At 36.4% G+C, this 20,280-nt stretch overlaps 2 protein-coding genes across 4 annotated transcripts in view; one reads left to right on the forward strand and one right to left on the reverse strand.

Annotated features, from left to right (window-relative positions):
• The window catches only part of IL31RA (interleukin 31 receptor A), a 50,580-nt gene extending 45,067 nt beyond the window's left edge, over positions 1-5,513 (forward strand). Inside the window, exons 14-15 of the mRNA XM_081941280.1 lie at positions 1,690-1,756; positions 3,040-5,513. Coding sequence (XP_081797406.1) covers positions 1,690-1,756; positions 3,040-3,522 — 550 coding nt within the window. The 3' untranslated portion in view covers positions 3,523-5,513. The remainder of the gene's footprint in view (positions 1-1,689; positions 1,757-3,039) is intronic.
• Positions 5,514-5,720: 207 nt separating this feature from the next.
• Positions 5,721-20,280, reverse strand: part of IL6ST (interleukin 6 cytokine family signal transducer) — a 31,443-nt gene continuing 16,883 nt past the window's right edge. For all 3 annotated transcript variants that reach the window (XM_081941279.1, XM_081941277.1, XM_081941278.1), the window contains exons 10-16: positions 18,897-19,073; positions 16,564-16,665; positions 15,265-15,411; positions 13,380-13,520; positions 12,910-13,006; positions 12,632-12,713; positions 5,721-11,928 (exon numbers count right to left, since the gene is read on the reverse strand). In XM_081941279.1, the coding sequence (XP_081797405.1) occupies positions 11,233-11,928; positions 12,632-12,713; positions 12,910-13,006; positions 13,380-13,520; positions 15,265-15,411; positions 16,564-16,665; positions 18,897-19,073 (1,442 nt within the window). In that variant the 3' untranslated portion in view covers positions 5,721-11,232. The remainder of the gene's footprint in view (positions 11,929-12,631; positions 12,714-12,909; positions 13,007-13,379; positions 13,521-15,264; positions 15,412-16,563; positions 16,666-18,896; positions 19,074-20,280) is intronic.

Raw genomic sequence — 20,280 nt, forward strand, 5'->3', positions numbered from 1 at the left:
CTCCAGGAATTGCCCTAACACTGGAAGTCTTTAAGAAGATGTTGGATAGCCATTTGTCTGGGACGGTATAGGGTTTCCCGCCTAGGCAGGGGGTTGGACTAGAAGACCTCCAAGGTCCCTTCCAACTCTGCTATTGTATTGTGTTGGATTGTATTCTTCAGAATGTTGGACTGTTGCACACATTCCCTCCAAACACCAATTGAAATATTATTGTATTGTATCATATCGTATTATCATATTATATTATAATATTATATTATACCATATCATATATTATTTTATATTTTATTATACTATAATTTATTATATTTATTATATTATCAAAAAGGGAATACAATTTCCCAAAGTTCCCTCAGAATAGTCACAACACCCCAAATATTTCAGCTTAGGAGAACCAAGTAAAATTAGGGAATCTTTATTTATTTATCTAAAAGATTTATATGGATACTCAACTCGCAGTGACTCAGAGTGGCTTATAAAGATAAGACCTCAAAACCCAAAACTCGCCACCCCCCATAACAAGATTCCAATAAGCTACTTGATGGGCTCCGTATCAGACTGGCATCTCCAGGCGCGCAGACAAATAGCCTTTCAAAAGACTAACAAGGTTAGGGCCGCTCTTCTCTCTGGAGAGATAATGTTCCACAGGGAAAGAACCGTTATTGAAAAGAACCTTCTTCTTGGTCCCAGTAGATGGACCTCCTTAATGGGAGGAACCCATGACAGATTTCATTAGATCTGGAAGCAAATCAGCAACCAATGCAGCTTCCACAAGAGGGGTGATGTGTGCAAATCTAGACTTGCACAAAGCCATGCAGGTCACCAGATTTTGAACCAACTGAAGCTTCCAGATACTTTTCAAGGGCAGCCCCGTGTAAAAGCATATCACTTGTCTTCATTTAGAGCACCATGTAGATACAAGCAACCATCTGAGTAGTTACTCTTCTTTCTGTTGTTGCCATTTCCATATGAACAGTAACAGTAGTAGAATTATTGGTTTTTCTCCCCCTTCCTATCTACTCTACATTCTGTCTGTTGATGGTTATTTCCATTGTCACTAGTAAAGGAAGCTTAAATTCTTAGAATCTACATTTTACCTGTCTCCAACAGAAAAAATGTGACTAGGGTATGGATGAATATAAGCAGGACTGTTGGTCCAGGAAAGGGTATAATTGATGCACAATCTGAAATTGTGCAAAGGCCCTCCTAGCCACGATTGCCACCTGCTTCTCGAGCAGGAGTTGCGAGTCCAGGAGAACCCCCAGATTTTGCACCAGGAACATCTGGGGCAGCACAACTCCATCCAGGATCAAAGATGACAATTCTCTATAAACCAGAACCCAATCCCCAAACCATTCTGTTTTGCCAGGGTTCAATTTCAGCGCATTGCTCCTCATGCAGACCTTATCAGCCTCCAGCCTAAAGAGGGAAGTTGTGGCGTCACTTAATTCAACATGGCCTAAGATATTCAGCCAAGTATCATCCGCATACTGATGATATGTCATCTCATAGTGATGGATGATCTTACCCAGAGGCTTCATGTAGACATCAAATAGAAATGGAGAAAGTACCAAAGCCTGTGAAGACCCATAAAGCAGGGGCTGAAGGTCAAGCCTCTTGGTTCCATTCTTGAGGTGTCATCAAATGCAAGAATTGGAGAACTAAATCAGTTTGCTTTTGTTTTATCAGGCTAAAACAAATTTGCTGGCCTCAGATTCCACATCCTGTAATAGCAAGTTCTCCTGCTGTATCTCAGGTAAGGATTGATTTTTGCTGGGCCACCAGGCTGTGAGAAAACGACTGTGATGGTCCAGAATTTTCCCTAGTCCTAATGCAATGTGAATCTCCTTGAGTGTTGCAGCCATGGACTTTACTTTGTCAAATCTTCTTCATCTCTAACCGTTCAGAGTCACTACTATGGGAGATAACTGGGGAGAAAACATAGGCAATTTTGCATAGAAAAAAATAACTAAGTGTAATGTGAACTGTACAGCTAATAGCTAAGTGTAATGTAAATCACTGTAAATGATGAGCCTCCAATTCCTTTTTAGCCATAACTATCACAGTCTGTAAGCCATAATGTGTCTTTTGTCAGCCCTTGAGATGTGTAACCATGAGATTGGATCCATTGAGAAAATAGCCCCTAACCAGGGATGGGATTCAGCTGGTTTGGATCAGTTTGGGCGAACCGGATGTTAATTTTAATCTGGTTTGCTGAACCAATAGTTGCAAGGACTCACTGACCTCGCCCATCCTGCTCTTCCCGTCCCAGGAGTCTCCATGTGGCCCATTTTGGACGCAAAGTAAGTGCAGAGCCCCCGCAGAGGCTCTGGGAGGGTGAAACACGGGCCTACTGGAAGTACCGAAAGTCTGAAAACAGAACTGTTTCCGGCCTGCGTAGGGCCTCTGGCACCCAGGGGAGGACTTTTTCACCTCCCGGAGGCTCAAGGAAAGCCGGCCCCTCCCCCTGCCGTGGTGCAGGAAGCCGACTAGGCCATGCCCCCATGGCCATGCCCACCCAGCAACCGGGCAGAGAACCGGTTACTAAATTTTTTCAATCCCACCCCTGCCCCTAACCATTGCATTGGTTGTCCTTGGTGATGCTGCCACCTCCCATTCTTCTTTCTCTACCTTGCCTTCCTTCTGTAAATACAACTTGCCTTTAGACCCGAAGAGTGAGCTTGCAGTATCTTCTGTTCTGGCCACATTAGCTAAATAGCATATTGAGGCTGGTGAACAGAACACTCGAAGGAATGACTATATCATGTAAGTAGTTAGAGGGCAGAAGGTTGCCTGGAAAAATGAAAACTTTGCTTGCCTGATGGAATGAAGACAGCAATGGTTCATAGCAAGAAACCATCTGAATAGTTACTTTTCCTTCTGTTGTTGCCACATCCATGTGGACAGTAACAGCAGTAGAATTACTTATGTTTCTTTTTGTTCTCCTATCTACATCCTCTTTGCTGACGTTTTTTTCCCATTTTCACTAGTAAAGGAAGCTTACATTCTTAGAATCTGCATTTTTCCTGTCTTCAACAGAAAATCATATTGGGGAACAGATCTTGGGAGGATGACATCAATATTTTGAAAGTGAATACTTGCAGGGAGAATGAGTTGCCATTGCTGAATTCCGAAAACTGCTTTAAACAAGCCAATGCTACTGCAAAAATTACTGTTGCTGGTCAAGAGACTTTTTGCACTGGAGAATACAAAGCTCTAGAATGCTTCCTTCCAGTATCATCTTTGAACCAAGACTTCTTCAACAACCAACATCCTCTAACTATGAAAAGGGATTCTGAAAGTTCTGCACAAGAAGAAGTGCAATATCAGGAAAATTTGCAGGAGAAAACTGAATTTAATTCATATTTGAAAAACTCTGTTTGTTCGAGAGAGTTCCTGGATTGTGAGAATGTAGAACAAAATACAAAAGAACCTGAAACCCCACCAGCTTCTTTGGCCTGTTGCAGTGCTGGGGATCCTTATGTAGCACCAGAGACAGTTAAATTACTCTCCAAGTATTAATTGCAAAATGTTTTTTTTATAAAAAAACTTATGGACATCCTGCTTGTAACTGCTGTTTTACTAAATAGTAAGCATGTAAGTTCTGCATTTTTTTAATTATTGCATAATAAAAATATAATGATGTTGTATAGAAAAAAACATGGTCTAAGTAACTTTGGCTATAGATAAAACGCTGTTAGGAGTTGAATAACATCCACACATCCTTACTTTCTGACCCCAAAAGCTAGTCAACCAATTGGTTAAGGCATCAGGCTAGAAGCTGGGAGACTCCTAACAGCATTTAACTGCCTTTGGCCCAGTCATTCTCTATCAGCCCAGCCCACCTCATAGGGTTGTTGTGGAGAAAATAGGAGGAAAGAATAATCATAGGTATGTTCACTGCCTTGTGCTATTTATAAAGGAATAAAAGCAGAATAAAATCTAATAAAAAATAAAATATATTTGTTGGATAGGCTTTTGCTGCAAATACAAAGCTATGCCTTCTTAAAATTTTTGTTTCATTATTCTAATCTAAGATCTCAAATATGTCACGCATGGAGAGGAAAATGAAGTCACATAATTGTCAATCAAAACTATTGAATGTGTTGTACAGATGGATGTAAAGGTGATGTAGAAATAGAAACAAATGTATAATTTTTACTTGTATTCAGTGGTTGAAATATTTTTTCTATCAAAAAAAAAGTTAAACTAAAAAGGTCACATTAAAGAGTTCATATTTTATATAATGTCAGAGTTCAAGATTTCTTAGGTGAAAGTTGTTTCTAGTAATGCCATAATACTTTTGCCTGAAGAGTTGATTCTCAAAAGTGTCCGTCTTTCTGAATGTTAAACTATTTCATCATCTATCCAATGTTGAGATGAACTAGAGTTTCTTGAAACAGAAAGATTAGGAGAAAAAAATGTCAAATGGTTGCAATGAAATGATAAGGGTGTTTAGAAGCTCTGGAGTAGCTAAGAAGCCACTGTCATATCTGCTTGTTCCGTTTTTCACTTGACAAAACACTTCCTTATTTTGCATATTATTTACTGCACTGCTGGACACATCTAAAATGAAGATCTGTTAATAGCATTGAAATCTATAGAATTGTGACCCTGAGATAAATATGACTTTCTCCTTGATAAAGAGGAGAAAGGATAAGATCTGAATTCTCCATCTCATAGATGCTGATTGCATTGCAGAAATGTTCAGTGTGGCAAGTAAAAATATCTTCACTATCTCCCAAGGAACGATTCATGTATCCGTGTCAGTTTTTGTTGAGCACAGAAATGCTGATTTTGACCAAATGTATTTCATCTTTTTTTCCCCTCCTTTGGCTGACATTGAGGAACTGGATGGAACCCTTTTGTGTAAGCAAAAAATGGGTTTGACACATACAAACTGGTATGTGAAGTGGTGTATAAGTCTAAGTGCTATTGCTAAAGATTTGAAAATTACCTATTTATGAAAAAGTCTGAATTTATTAAGTTTGGGCTATGGTTAAACGTGGAATATAGTTCAGTGGAAGACTGCCATACTAGATTAAAATTTTGCATTGATGAAATGTTGCATGGTTTCCACTTTTTAATTGATTGTTTAAAATCCTATTTTTCTTAAGTATATTACGTATACGTGTATATTGTTTTCCTTTGTTAATTTTTTTTATTTTTCAGTTTTCTTTTCACGCTTTGAAGCAAAACAAAATTGAAAGAAAACAAAAAAAATAAAAATAAAAATACTTTACATTTATCATTTTCCTTGGTAATCTCTTGACTATGGAATATCTTCCTTGCTATTTATGGTAGGACTATGCCTGGTCTTTTTCATTTTCCCACGCCTTTTGGTAATGTGCTAAATGTTGATTTAAAAAAAATGCAGTTTTCTTCTTTGATGCTATTTTATTTTGTAAAACATTTTAGTATGTTTTAACCAACTGTTTAAACTGTAAACCTGTTCCTTCTTCAATGGGAAGTAGTATCAAAATAATTTAAATAAAATAACATTTGTCATTTGGTATAGTAGCATTCAGCGTATGCTTTTGGATATTATAGAAAGAAGTTTTGTATATTGTTTAGAAGCTTTTTCAATGTATCTTGATACATGTATGCAGCCTTAATCCCTCCCACTAATTCGCAAATGTATAATTACTATATTAGTAACAGTAATTCTTATATTAGTGTAACAAAACATCTCAAAAGAAAGCAACAATGGAAAAATACAAGACGTTAAATGACATACATTTCTTTTATTATTTTAAAGCCAATAAAAAGATAATAAAAAGCCAACAATACAAACAACATAATAGCTCTTTCTTCTAACAATTTTGTAATTGTTTATAGATGGATTTCAAAGAAATACGCAAATGGCAATTCAGGAAAAGACTGAAAGCTACAAATTTAAATGCCAATAAGTGTTTTCACATTTATACAGTAACAAACATGCATTCACATTATGAGGAAGGGGTATTAGGACAGCTTTCTGGAAGGGTCAAAGACCTTGATTACTGGTATATTATACAAACTGAATTGGCTATAATGACCAGGCTCTCCAGATTTCTCAGATCAAATAATGAATAATGAATGCGTACATCTTCATTGCAACAGCAGCAGCCTGATTGCCTTGTTCATACTTTTGAGATTTATTTTGCTTTCATTTTAATGTAACTCTTAGTTTCTTAGCCATCAGAAGACAATTTATACAATAGTTATAAGCTTAGATCACTTAGAACTGTTCTCTCCGATTCACAGAGAGAAATTCAGTCAGCATTATATGTTCACTGAAATTGTTAAAAAGGTGAAGCAACAATGTCTGGCGATGGCAACGTGAACTTTTCCTGGTAACCAGGTAGTAGCAGCACGTAAACAATATGTGCCAAGTAAAGGCCCTTTCGCTTCTTGCAAACGGAGTGCAAAGAGGATTTTGGCTGCTGTAAATTTCAAATAAAGATAACATAATTCTGTGAAAACATTGTGGCTACTGTCGGTAAATTGCATAGATTAAACTGCAAATCAAATACAATACTTTTCAAAATGTGTAATTTCCTATTTCCTTAGTCTAAATCTAAGACTGAATGCTCTTCAACAATATTTGATAAATGCAAGTGCTGTTTACAGGCTTCTATGAAATACAGGTGAAACTTGAAAAATTAGAATATTGTGCAAAAGTTAGTTTCACCTTTTAAGTTGCATTACTGAAATAAATGAACTTTTGCATGATATTCTAATTTTTCGAGTTTCATCTGTATGTCCTGAGTACTGCCCTAGTCCTTTCACATCAGCCCTAACCCTCATTTCTTGAACGAAACAGATTTGCCTTCCGCCTTTGGCTTCTTTCGTTAAAAAAAGAGAGCTATTTTAAAGAAAAAATGTTTCTTTTTGGTTTTATGCTTTTCAGTTAAGAGCTGGGTATAAAGGCATTTTCTTTTACAATTCCATTGTCCACAAAGAAGGAATCTGTTACATGGAGGGACCAAGAAGTAAATCATAAAGATTAATCTAATCTTTCAGTTTACAATACCAGTTCATTGGATATGTATCTAGTGGATAGAAACAATAGTATGGGAAGCAGGTCTGAGGAAGGTATATTGATCAAGATAGGTATCTATTGAATTAGTTTGCAAAAGTCTATAGTCTTAAATCAGTGCTTCTCAACCTTGGCAACTTTAAGCTGTGTGGAGTTCAGCTACCAGAATTCCCCAGCCAACATGGCTCTTGAAGCCTACACAGCTTAAAATTGTCAAAGTCGAGAAGCACTGTTCTTAATGCTACTTTGTCATACAATGGAAAATGAGCATTGCCAGATTCCCTTTACCTTAAAAATTTCCAATTTTAGCAACATACATGCTCAATTGTAATTTACAATTATTAAATCATTTTATTTTTTACAATTGGTAATTAGACAAAAGATAGAAAATGATCAAGTTGCCATTTTAGGATTTAATACTACTCAAAAGCCCAATGCTGGGACACCATTTTTAGTCAGGCATAGTGGTATTGGGATGAATTCACAATGCCTCATTGCGTGATGGTGCAGTAGTTAGAATGCAGCACTGCAGGCTCACTCATTGCTCTCTCCAGGAATTCCCTTCTCATCAGGCTCAAGGTTGACTCAGCCTTCCATCCTTCCGAGGTGAGTAAAATGAGGACCCAGATTGTTGGGGGCAATATGTTGACTCTGTAAACCGATTAGAGAGGGCTGGAAAGCACTGTGAAGCGGTATACAAGTCTAAGTGCTATTGCTACTTCATAATGTCACAAATTAGCCTATTTTTAATTAGTTATAGTTACATAGGAAGCCATGAGCAGATCCATAGTCATCGTCATCGGGTTGTCCACAGGTTGTGGTCAAAAAAATCAAAATGGCCACAATATATATAAAAAATAGGCATTGCATTGCTGGAGTCAACATCTTGTCTTTTTTGATTACATCCTGTGAATAGTCCTACCTGATAAAATATTTTTTCAATTCTTAATGGATATTTCTGTAAGTAAGCAGCTTGTTTATTCACACAGCCTCTACACCTATTAATAACTGCTTTGATATATACTAACATTTAAGTTAAAATGTTGGTTTTACCTGAGGAAAAGATCAGAACAAAAAAGCAAAAGACCCTTAAAAAGTCATCATAACTTTTGGATTGTCTTCCTTTCCTATTAATCTACCTTCAAGCTTAAGGCATTAAGAGCAGCATTCCTATTGACATGCAAGGAAGCTGTGATTATAAATCTCAAGACTAAACAAATACTTTCCCAATCAATATCAATTACTTTCAAATGTAATAAAAATAAACCTGGAATACCTGCTTCTTCATTGTATTAAAAAAACAACACCAAGGTACAGAATAATTAAAAATGTTATATATGTTACCTAATTTATTCACTCACAGGCAATTATAATTTTACAATCCAACATTCAATTTATCTGACGAATTTTATTAGCAGAACTGAACGAAGTCAACTCGAGTGGATATTCCTAATAATGGTAAAACCAGGGGCTACATATCATGATATAAATTACAACAAAAAGAATTGTGTTCTACTTCCAAAACCAGGGATAAATGCTTAATTTAAAAAATAATTGGCATGATAGGTAGATTAATTTGCTTCAAAGTAATGAAGAAATTGAGGCTTAAAATAAATTGAATTTGTAAAAATATATTTATGCTGAAATATGTCCCGTGACATACAGTCTTATGTTTTTCCAGCTTGGTAACTTTAAGATGAGGGGGCTTCAACCACAGAATTCCCCAGTTAATTTTCCATTCATTGGAAAGCTGCCAAGTTTGAAAAAAATACTGTTCCAGCAGGAGTCATATGGCTGATGGGTTTTCCTCCTTGGAGTTCAGGAAAAACATCAGTCTTGAAGGAAGGAACTGAGGCTGACTGTCTCGGTTTCCATGATCAAATTTTTCCATGGGGGAATCCATCTTTAGGAAACAAAGCCCAATACATTGAGCCAATAAAACCAGCCCCTTTTCCATCCCTTTGCTAGCGGGGATTTTTGAGACATTCTCATAATGTTCTACCCATTTTCCAGATTACGATAGTAATTGTGAAGTTGAGAAAAGGCTCTGCATGCTAGCAATTATATTATACTGTATACGGTAAATGAGAATTAACAAATGTAAAGATTTTCCACCTAAGAATCTATGAGATTAATACAGGTGGTCACAAGGTTGGAGAAATCATAAGTAATACAATTCTGAGCACCATTCTTATATATTTGAAGTTACATCATTGTGATGTAATTTTTGAGTAACACCATGTCTATATAGCATTCTCCAATTTAGATAATGCTGCTTTTGTATAATGTTAATGAATGCTCTTGGTGCATTCCACAATTAGAACATAGAAATTATAAAATTAATTGGTGACTTTTAGCTGCTGTATTTAAGAGGAAAAATGTTCAAAATGGTTTCATATGGTAGACTGAAAACTTTCAAAAATATAAAGGTTCAGATAAGCAGCTGAGAACTATTAAAAAAAAACATTGAAAGAGGTTTTCATCTACAGCAACATTTAATTTGATGCAAAGAGATATAAAATAATGGACTGACCACCCCATGAGATAGGGAGTCAATACTTTCTCTATTATGCTTGGAAATTCTTCCTCCAAGATTTGAGAACTTGGCAGGAATTGTGGATTATGTTTACACTTCGTTCCGTTTTCATCAACTAACAATTTCTGCTCATTTTCTAGGATTCAGTGTAGGATAATTTCAATGAATAGGCATCAAACTGTTAATTTTCCAAAAATGATTTGAATTCCCGAGAAAGAGAAAACAAACTCAAAAGCCAAATCATAATAAATTTGTGATTAACCAGGTGTGCGTTGACTTCATTTCCAAGGATGACAGGTGCAGAAAAAGCCGAGTAAGATCAGGCCACTTAAGGCTATGGCAAGAATACATCCATGTTCAGAGCCAATTGTACACTTGAAACTTTGAAAATGATTAAATATATTTGTGGTTATATTTTGAGCTTGTGTTGTATAACTTATCAGCTTGTCTACTGTATAAATGTCAGATACTACTGATAATATGCTCCTGAAGAAAAAGAGCATCATGAAAATGAACATTTTCCTGATGATTTATAAAGTTTCAATATATACACATACTGAAATTATTTTAAAAACCCCAATCAAATAAGCTTTAATTTTTATACTTTAGTGTTCCTGGACTGCATCAAAAGACATTCAGGCTATTAATGCATTGTGGGAATTATTTTTAATAAACTAGTATGAACCAAAGGAACTGAATAAATTTCTTCATAGGTAGTAGAACACTGAACTGAAATACAAAGACCACAACTCAGCCTGGTGTCTTCAATAACTCAGCTGCAGAGTTTCCAGCCTTCATAATTATGCACACGATGGAATGCCCGAACCTGGCGTTTAGCAGTTAACAAAAGAATGGTATATATTTCTCTTTAATAACAATTGCCCCTAATTATGATTATATGGTAATAAAAATAAGCATACACACATTTAACTTTATAGGATTGAGTTCCAAATGTACTATTTACATTTCTGCAGATATGGCTCAAGGTGCAAGATACAAAAGGCATGAAAATACTGGCAGTCAAAAGTCAACATGAAATATTAGCAGTCAACTTTTTAACATAATCATGATTCAATTAGCTGATCATTCACTCAATGAATACAGTCCTTATCTGGCACAAGTAACATGCTACAGTCAGAGAAAGAGCCCAAGCAAACAAAACAGTTTTAGTTAGTTAATTATGGGGCTATCCTAGACCCATGTAATGTTTATATTCTGCCTGAAGCATTTATGTTTGGCCAGACAGGCAGTAAACTATTTGCTTCTGGATAACTTTCACGGTAGTTAAAACACTATTTTTGAAATGTCGGTGCTAGACAATCATAAATGGAACACTCATAATGTAGTTTAACCTCTTATGGTCTTAACTGCAGGGCAGTATTTGCAATTATCAACTCCTGGCTTGCATGTCTTCATGAAAACGAATGTAGCTTTATATTCTACATTAAAAATAAAGTGGAATGCCCAGGACAAAACTGAAATGTCATCAACGTCTCAATGAAGTTGAATATATGTAGTGCTTGAAGGAAAAAATCAGTAGAAGTCTAGAAATTTTCCTTTAAAAGTCTATTCAAATTTCCCAAATCCCACGTTGTCCAAATTAGCTTCCACAGATGAGCCTGATTTTAAAAAACTATTTAACTTATCAGAGCAATGGCAAAACAGTATTTTCTTTTCACTGGGGCATATAACCACCTTGCTGTACAGTCTGTGGAAGGTAGCTTTTGGGCACCTCTTCATTGGTTACCATATCTGTGTTGTTTTCAAGCTGCCCAGCCTGTTCCATTGAGTTAGGAGCAAATGCACCTATGAAGTCCATTCCCTGTCCATCTGCTTCTGGGCCAGATCCACCTATTTGTGATGCTGGAAGCCTGGTAGTATCTTCCTCACTTACTGGAGAAATCTGTCCCACTTTTTCAAAATCTGTGGCAGTGTCATCCCAGCTACCATTTTGCTTGAAGTAACGATGCTTGGGCATTGCACTGTCATTTCCAAGCATCTGTTGGTCCTCTGGCCTCTCTTCTAAATCTAAGAGAGGCTGTGTAGATTCAGACCTGGCAAAGACTTGCACTGCAGGAATTTGATCCCGGTAGCCGCTGGGTATTACAGTTGAGTACTGGACGGTGCTGGAAGTGTTCTGAGCAGGTTCCCCTTCATCACTATCGGAAACACTTTGCCGAGGAGAAGACATGCAGGATGAGCCTCCTATTCCACTGCTGTGACCTTCTGAGGCATTCTTCTCTTTTCTAAGCAAGTCAAAAGGCTTCAGATCTTGATCTGAAAGGGATTTCTTGTCCTCGGCTTCAATTTCTACAACACTGACATCAGTGAAACTGCCCTCTGGATATATTTCCTCTTTTGAATTAAAATGCTTTAAAGAAAAAAAAAGACAAAAATGTCACTATAATTATCTGGGATGCAATTTGATTTTAAATCAAAACTACATTTATTTGCTGCGATCTTTAGTCTGCCCTCATCGTTCTTTTCTTTCTGTCAGAAAGTCAAGCTTCTTCAGTAGTAAATTAATGGAGTGCCTCCTTGGCCTTTCAGATTGGTCTCTATCTCACTAAAACACATGACTTGACAATGCAACTTTTCAAATGCAGGTCATACCAGACATTCTGCTGAATTTGCATTATTCCGTACGTGCCTGACAATTCTGCATAATATATAGGATTGTCCTTTTGATTTTTTTAAAAAATCAGGTTATTATATACTGAAGCCTCTAACATATTAGGATTGTTTTTTTAAAAAAAATATACCATATAAGAAACTAATTACATTTTTGCACTGAATTGAAGATTTGGTCTGGATTCCAGTCAAGTTCTTCATCAAATGCAACAGCCTCTTTTCTCCATGTAAACTCTAATTCAACATTAGGTTGACAGAATGGAGGAGGAGATATTTTGCTCTTTTTCAATTTTCCCAACCAACCCCAACTATGCAGCTCTCAATAAATCAACCCCCAGGAGTTAGGGAAGGATGCCACATCTGGAAAATTGCCTTTCCCATTCCTTAGTTATGTTTTTGCTAATTAGCTTATAATCTAATTTTGTTTTTCCTTTTCCTTTTACCTTAGCTGGTGTCTGTGGTGACCATTGAGCAATTACACTCTTTGAAGGATCAGGCACATTAGGCCAGATGTGTTTCTTAATCCTGGAGAAAAATAATAAAAAGACAAGTAAAAAAATGACAAGTGACATTCAGCTCAGAATTTTATACGTATTAGCACACACATACACAATAGTCTATTAGTGTCAATGCAGCCTTCCCTCCTTTGCTCAATCAAGAATGACACGCAAAGTGCTGAATATGTGGTACTATACGGGATAATACCACTAAGAATACTTACATATCTCGTTTGCTGAAGCAAACTAATACGCCCACTAAAGTAACTAGAAGAATTGCTATGCAGACAGGAACAACAATTGCTTCTACTTCTCCATCCTCTGAAAAAGAAAATGTAAAAGGAAATCAGCCCATTTTCTTCAAATGTTTATTAGTTTACCTCAAAATAATTTTAAAAAACTCTAAAATCTATTAATTGATAATGAAAATAACAAATGAATCATACCTATCCTTAACCATGTTTAAATTCACATATTGTGTTAAACAAACAAACCAAAAATGACAAAAACCAATCACCCGATTTGTGAATTATGCCACATTCCCAGTGTACATTAATCAGAACAAAGTAATAAAATCATCTATATAGGACTTTCAAGTGGTCTAAAAAAGGGAGGAATTCTAATGGGTATTTGGGAAGTATTTCATCCCAAGCTGATTCTTTTCAAAACTGGAATATTTATATGCAAACCTTACCAAATCTATTGGTAGAAAACGTAAACTGAGAACCAGCTGTCCCTCCACTTTCTGTATATGCTGTCATATGCACTATATACAAAGTGTTACTTAATAAGGATGATAGTAGGTACTCCGTTTTTGAAGGGTCCACAGCCACAACTAGAAATTAAAAAAAAATGAATTGTCAATATTTACATTAAATCTATCCAAACTAATTTTCTCTAACCTTAATTCAAATAAGAACATTTAGACCTGATCTCAGTATAGTCCAACCTTCATTTCTAATTTTATTAGTTCTGTCAAAATATTCTGCATTAATATTACTGCATATCATAACACGCACAAACTATATTGGATGAAATACAGTGGAATCTCGACACCTGTTGGATAATTTGTTCTGGAAGATGTGATGAACATTGAAACTGATGAGTACCAAGAAAACCTTGTGACTTACCACACGACCCGCTATTTTGGCTGGAAGAAATAGCAAGTCATGGGGCAGCCAATGTCAGCAAGTTCTCTCTTGCACGTCAATGACTGAGAGAAAGCTGAGTGCTGGGACAAGGTTTCTGCTTCAAAAATGTGTCGAATACTGATTTAAATGAATTCTGAAACAATCAAGTGCCTAGATATGACTGCACATATTTACTACAATTACTTCGCATTATTTCATTTATTTATTAATTGAATTTATATAGCTGCCCATCTCAACGTGTAACTATGGGCAGCTCATAAAGTTAAAAAAAATACAAACACAGCAAAACAATAGAATAATTTAAACATTAAAACAATATTAAACCATATAAAACCTGTATCAGGAGATTCAAAATCATAGTTTTGGATCACACTTCCACCCTTTTAGTCAATACAGCCACTGTGAAGGCTCTACCATACTTTCCTGAAAATAAGATAGGGCCTTATTTTCTTTTGACCCCCGAAATAAGCGCTTGGCCTTATTTTTGGGGAGGTCTTATTATTTTCGAGGTGCAGGAGACGGCAAGCGTAGTCACCTCATGGCTGCTGCTGTGTTGCAATATTTTCAGGGAAGGGCTTACTTTAGCACATGCACTCAAAAACCCGATTGGGCTTTCTATTTGGGGAGGTCTTATTTTCGGGGAAACAGGGTAGTACATTCCTAGGTTTCCATGCCCATCACAAAACCATGTTTTTGGGGCCTTGCAAAAAGTTAACAGGATCACTATGATCTCCAAGGTGGTGGTTGTGGTGTGATGGGAGGGCAAATGATGTTTCATACAGTTGAAACCATGACAGAGAAAGCTCTCCTTCTAAGCCTCCACCCAAAAAGCATACTTCCTGGCTGACAGAACCTAAAACATGACTTGCTCCCAGATCTGACTGGATTACATGCAATTGAAGAGAGGCAGTCCCTCAGATAACCCAATCCCATGGCATGAAAGGCTTTATAGATTATCACTAGAATTTTGCATTATACTCAGAATAAAATTTGCAACCAAGGAAGTCCACAGAATGGAGATATAATATTTGCTGATTGAGAGGTGCACATAACATGCCTATGCAGCCACATTTTGCAGCAGCTAAAGCTTCCAAATACTGTTCAAGGGCAGTCCCATGTAGAGTGCATTGCAGTAATCTATATAAAAGGTGAACCATGCATGAATGATAATGAGCCACAACGTAGTACAGGACTGTTTGTGCACGAGAGTATTTGTGTACAAGCAACTGACAAGTAAGGTTCACCCACAAAAATCGAGATGAATACTAGGTGGCAGCTAGAGAGTTAGTTTTCTATATCCCTTTGCTGCCATGTAGTGATTTTTTTTAATTTCTGCAGCCTGGATCCGGTAAAGCCTAAAGTAAACTTAACTTTGAAACCTTTGCCTAGGATATCATTCAAATAACTAAAAATTAGCAACACACTTACCTCTTTCGTCTCCAGTTGCTGTTCTATAAGAAATGGTGTAGTTTTTGATAAACCCATTTTGTTCTTCCACTGAAAGAGGTTCCCATTCTAAAATAGCTTCAAACTTTCCAAGTTTCTTTGTTCGAACAGCGGGTCCAGTAGCAGGCACTGTACACAAACAGTACTTTAAAAGTTTTTTGCTGAAGATCAACAATTAGTTCTTTTATAATAATAATAATAATAATAATAATAATAATAATAATAATAATAATAATTTGAATTTATTAGCCGCTCCCTTTCCAAGTAGGACTCGGGGCGGCGTACAATGGAGCATATAAAACATAGAAGATGTATCAAAACACATAAACGTACATACATACAAAACACACATACACGCATACACGGAGGAGGTAACAAATTACATCATTTAGACAGTTAAAAATCAGCATTAAAATACCCCAATTGTAGGAAACCCAATATGCAGTTAAAAATTTGACATTTAAAAGACAATTTAAAAAACAGTTAGGAGGAATAAGAGAGATTACGATTGCGATTGAGCCAGGCCAGATAATTGAAAGAGGTGGGTCTTCAGCTGTACACGGAAGGAGCGGAGATCGGAAGTAATCCTGATGTCACGGGGGAGGTCATTCCACAGGGCTGGGCCCATCACAGAGAAGGCTCTGCTCCTGGGTGTCGCCCCCCGGCACTGTTTGGCGGACGGCACCCGGAGAAGTCCCTCTCTGTGTGAGCAAATTGGTCGTAGGGATGTGTGGGGCAGGATGCGATCCTGCATGTAACTAGGCCCTGTGCCATGCATATTCTATTATGTAGGCTACATAACTACAGAACAGAAGGAAATGAGAAATTATCTGAAGCTGGCTTCGGGGATTTGTCTGCAGATGCAGTAGAGCAAAATGCTGAAGGGACATCCTGCTAGAACTATATTTATGAAGAAGCAGCACTAGTTGCCACTATACCGTCAAGCAGTTCAAGGTTCTTTTAGTAACTTGCAAATTTGCCTACGTTTGCATTCACCAAAAGCATTACAGTCTAACCGCCTCGCTCAATCTTACCTGGAGCATCAATATTCACCTAGGCTTTTGTTTTGAATATATGTTATGGAATCCCATTTCTCTCTCTTTCTCTCATTACTGTCATATTTTATGATTGCAGCTAATGCAGTTCCTGTAGCTTTACTGTTTTATACTTCACTTTCGTATCAATTTATTATGAAAATTAGGCAGTATTTAAAAAGTAATATAAACCAATTACTGCATTGTGGCCTCCTCAAGAAAGCACTTACTATGGTAGTAAACTTACCATCTTGTTTAAGATAGGCCTGTGTTGATTCTCCTGCTCCTTGACCACCAATATATAATGGATGCACTGTTATTATGTAACACTTGTATGGCTTTATGGTTCCTAAAAAAGAGAAATTTACAGGTCCTATTTACCTAAATTAAAAATGCTAACACTGTTAAAAAACAAGAAATACCCTCTCATACACGTATTTCCTCATAGAGAGAAATGTAACTTAATTTTGTAGTACCTATTTTCAGAGACATTTGAAAACAACCGTACAATACAATAGCAAAGTTGGAAGGGAGCTTGGAGGTCTTCTAGTCCAACCCCCTGCCTAGGCAGGAAACCCTATACCGTTTCAGACAAATGGTGTCCAACATCTTCTTAAAGACTTCCAGTGTTGGGGCATTCACAACTTCTGGAGGCAAGTTGTTCCACCGATTAATTGTTCTAACTGTCAGGAAATTTCTCCTCAGTTCTAAGTTGCTTCTCTCCTTGATTAGTTTCCACCCATTGCTTCTTGTTCTACCCTCAGGTGCCTTGGAGAATAGTTTGACTCCCTCTTCTTTGTGGCAACCCCTGAGATATTGGAACACTGCTACCATGTCTCCCCTAGTCCTTCTTTTCATTAAACTAGACATGCCCAGTTCCTGCAACCATTCTTCATATGTTTTTGTCTCCAGTCCCCTAATCATCTTTGTTGCTCTTCTCTCCACTCTTTCTAGAGTCTCCACATCTTTTCTACATCGTGGCGACCAAAACTGAATGCATAGATATTGCTATGTACAGCAGCAAGAAGTTGCTTGCGCGTTAGAAATGCTTGAAAACTTTCTACCTTTTTTGCAGTTGTTTAACATTGCATGAAAACTGCTTTAGGATTATTATTATCCTAAAAGGCAAGATATAAATTGTAATCAATGTACATAAAGCTTGAAGACAATTTGCATTTCTCCAAATTGTCAGAATTGGTGATACAAGTAGTCTTGAATTATGACAATAATGGTCATAACTGCCCTTTATTAGAACACCTATTAATGAGTAGGTGATGTGATTGACCTAACAACTTTTTTGCAGCATTGTTAAGCACTGTTGTTAAGTGAATCCGCAGTTGTTAACTGAACAAAGGTTTGCTATGAGCAGAGTTTTCCCCAAAAACATTTTCCTAAATTTGGGATTTCCCAATTTTTCCATTTTTATTTGTATTGGGCTAATGGTCCATCAATAACTGATACTGTTCCTTTGTATAAAACAAAATCCAACAATATAAATTAATTAGAAATGTGGATTTCAAGAATTTATCACTTGACAGTATCAGAGAAGGATATAGGAATATTTGTTAAGAAAAAACTTCCATGTGAAAGTCTCTCCTTTACCAGCTTCTTTACTTAGAAGCTAAAATAAAAGGAATGGCATCCTTAGAACTAAAATATATTCTAGCATGCTTCATGCATAAAAAGCTTTAAATAATAGCCTGCTGGGGAAAAAACTCTTATTCGATCTCTAAAATTCTAAATCATTTTCCAAATCTGCTCTACAAGAAGTTTCAAAATTAAAGGACACAACATATTTTATTAATTTGCCCCCAATGTTGTTTTCTGAGCACACTGCTGATATCTGCAGTAAAGAATCAAAACAAAATGTCTTTTAGATTCAATGTATTGCAAAGTGAGAATTTGTGGGAATTTGAACAGCAGGGGAACATATTCCTTATGTCATAATTAAGTCACATTCTCTCCAACAGAATAGCAATTTTATTTGTTTTGTCAAAATGTCATTCAGGAATTATTGCATTGAGGAAATAAAAGTATTTGTAGCATGAAAATTCTTGCTTCCCTACTGCGATTTTAATTATTTCTTTACTAAATCTTTATGCTGCTTATCCCCCCTACACGGTGACTCTGGGCAGCTTTCAGGTTATGAAAAAAAAGGAAAACACAAACCTTACTAATTTCCAACTCTACAACAATATGTTGGCTTGTAGTTTGTCTCCAGGTTAGAGGTCCTAGCTTACATGGAAAAGTGGTATATTGGTTCAAAAATGTTGAAGTGTTAAAATTCACTTTTACTGTTAGTTAGGAATACTGCTTATGTATGACGAAGGCCAGTAACCTAAGAAGCATTAGATTTAATTTCTTTTTATAATACATCTTATAAATTTATTTATATTATTTATAAATGTATATTATTTCTTATTCCTCCTCCGCACTTTGCATGTGTTTTACCTTAAAAGGTATAGCATGGTGGGCAAAGCAGATAAAGAATAAGAATTGGTTTTATTCTTAAAGGAAATAAGGGCATCTAATGAATTCTTCTCTCCATTTCATAAATAACAGATTATTTTCTAGGGTTACCTTTCAAAAATGTTCTCCGTTTTGAGCCAGGTTCCTGCTGCCATTCAGTAGGGCAGCTTAAATTGCTACATGCTTCTTGCCATTCAATTATGTATTTACTAACTGACTCTTTGGGAGGTGTCCAATTTACCCAGAGTTTGCCATCTTCAGGAAATGCAACAATATTTTTCACAGGAGCTGAAATTAGGAAAAAACAACAACCCTTAATTCTGCAAAAGATATAAAATTAAAATTCTCGCATTCTACAAAGTTCCTAATTTTAACACCAAAATTCAATTGAAATTTCTTGTTCGAAATATAATACAGCTGGTCATATGAACAATCGAATCCCAGCATATTTCTGACTAAGTCAGAGTGGATGTCTACAGTCACAGATAAGAAAACATTAGAAGTAGAATAAAATTTCAAGGTTTTTTTTTTAACATTTAAAGCAAGAGAGAAAATTCAGGTATTAAAGCACTTTTACTATTCTCATCTGACAGGCTCTGTTCAATAGTTTAAAACATGTTTATATTCTCATATCTGGCATCCCTGTAGCAGCAAATGTATTTTAGGAAAAGAAAAGTTAATATGTATTGGACAGAATATCTATTGAAATTTTATTTATTAAATTTCTATGCCCTCCATCTCATTGATAGAGCAACTTTGGATGGCTTATATTATAATGTAATAAAAAATAAAATCTACTAAAAACAATTAAAATTAGAAAAACGGAATTAAAAAGCTAAAAACCAAGCTGATGGGCAGTCGGGTGGTGGTGGTGGTGGTAGAGATTTTCTCTAGCTGGGTCACTCCCAAAGTAGCAGGTCTGTCAGGACCTTTGGCAAAACAGCAGAGCTAAGCTTTGAGGCTCTTCCAGAAGGCCAGGAGTGTGGGGGCGAACCTTAGCTCTGATGGAAAAATATTCAATAGGATGGACCCTGCCAGCTGACATTCTTTGGCCAACAGGATTTGATTTGTAGGCCCTTTTCACTGGAACAAACGTGATGAGCTAGTCAATGGAGGCAAGAGAGTTCTTCAGATATCCTAGACCAGGGGTGTCAAACTAGTGGAGGCCTCATCCACCCCAGCTCCACGAATGGGAAAAATGTCACAAGGTGTCACCTGATGGCAATGTAACGCGTCAAGTTTGACACCCATGTCCTAGACCCACACCATATTACTGTATCATAAACCAGTTGTTCAACTGAAACATTAGGATCTAATTAGGATAATTGTATACACAAGAAGTATATTTAAGATACCTTAATGGAATATTTTATCTATTAACTAACAGAACTAATCAAACTAATTACCACAGCTATGTTGTTGCAATAAAGATGAACTTTTTCCTTACAATTTATTTGTCTTTGAAGAAAATTGAAGACATTTTTTTAAACAGTCG

Source organism: Natrix helvetica (genome assembly GCF_964273705.1).
Source record: "Natrix helvetica genome assembly, chromosome: 2".
Lineage (NCBI taxonomy): Eukaryota > Metazoa > Chordata > Lepidosauria > Squamata > Natricidae > Natrix > Natrix helvetica.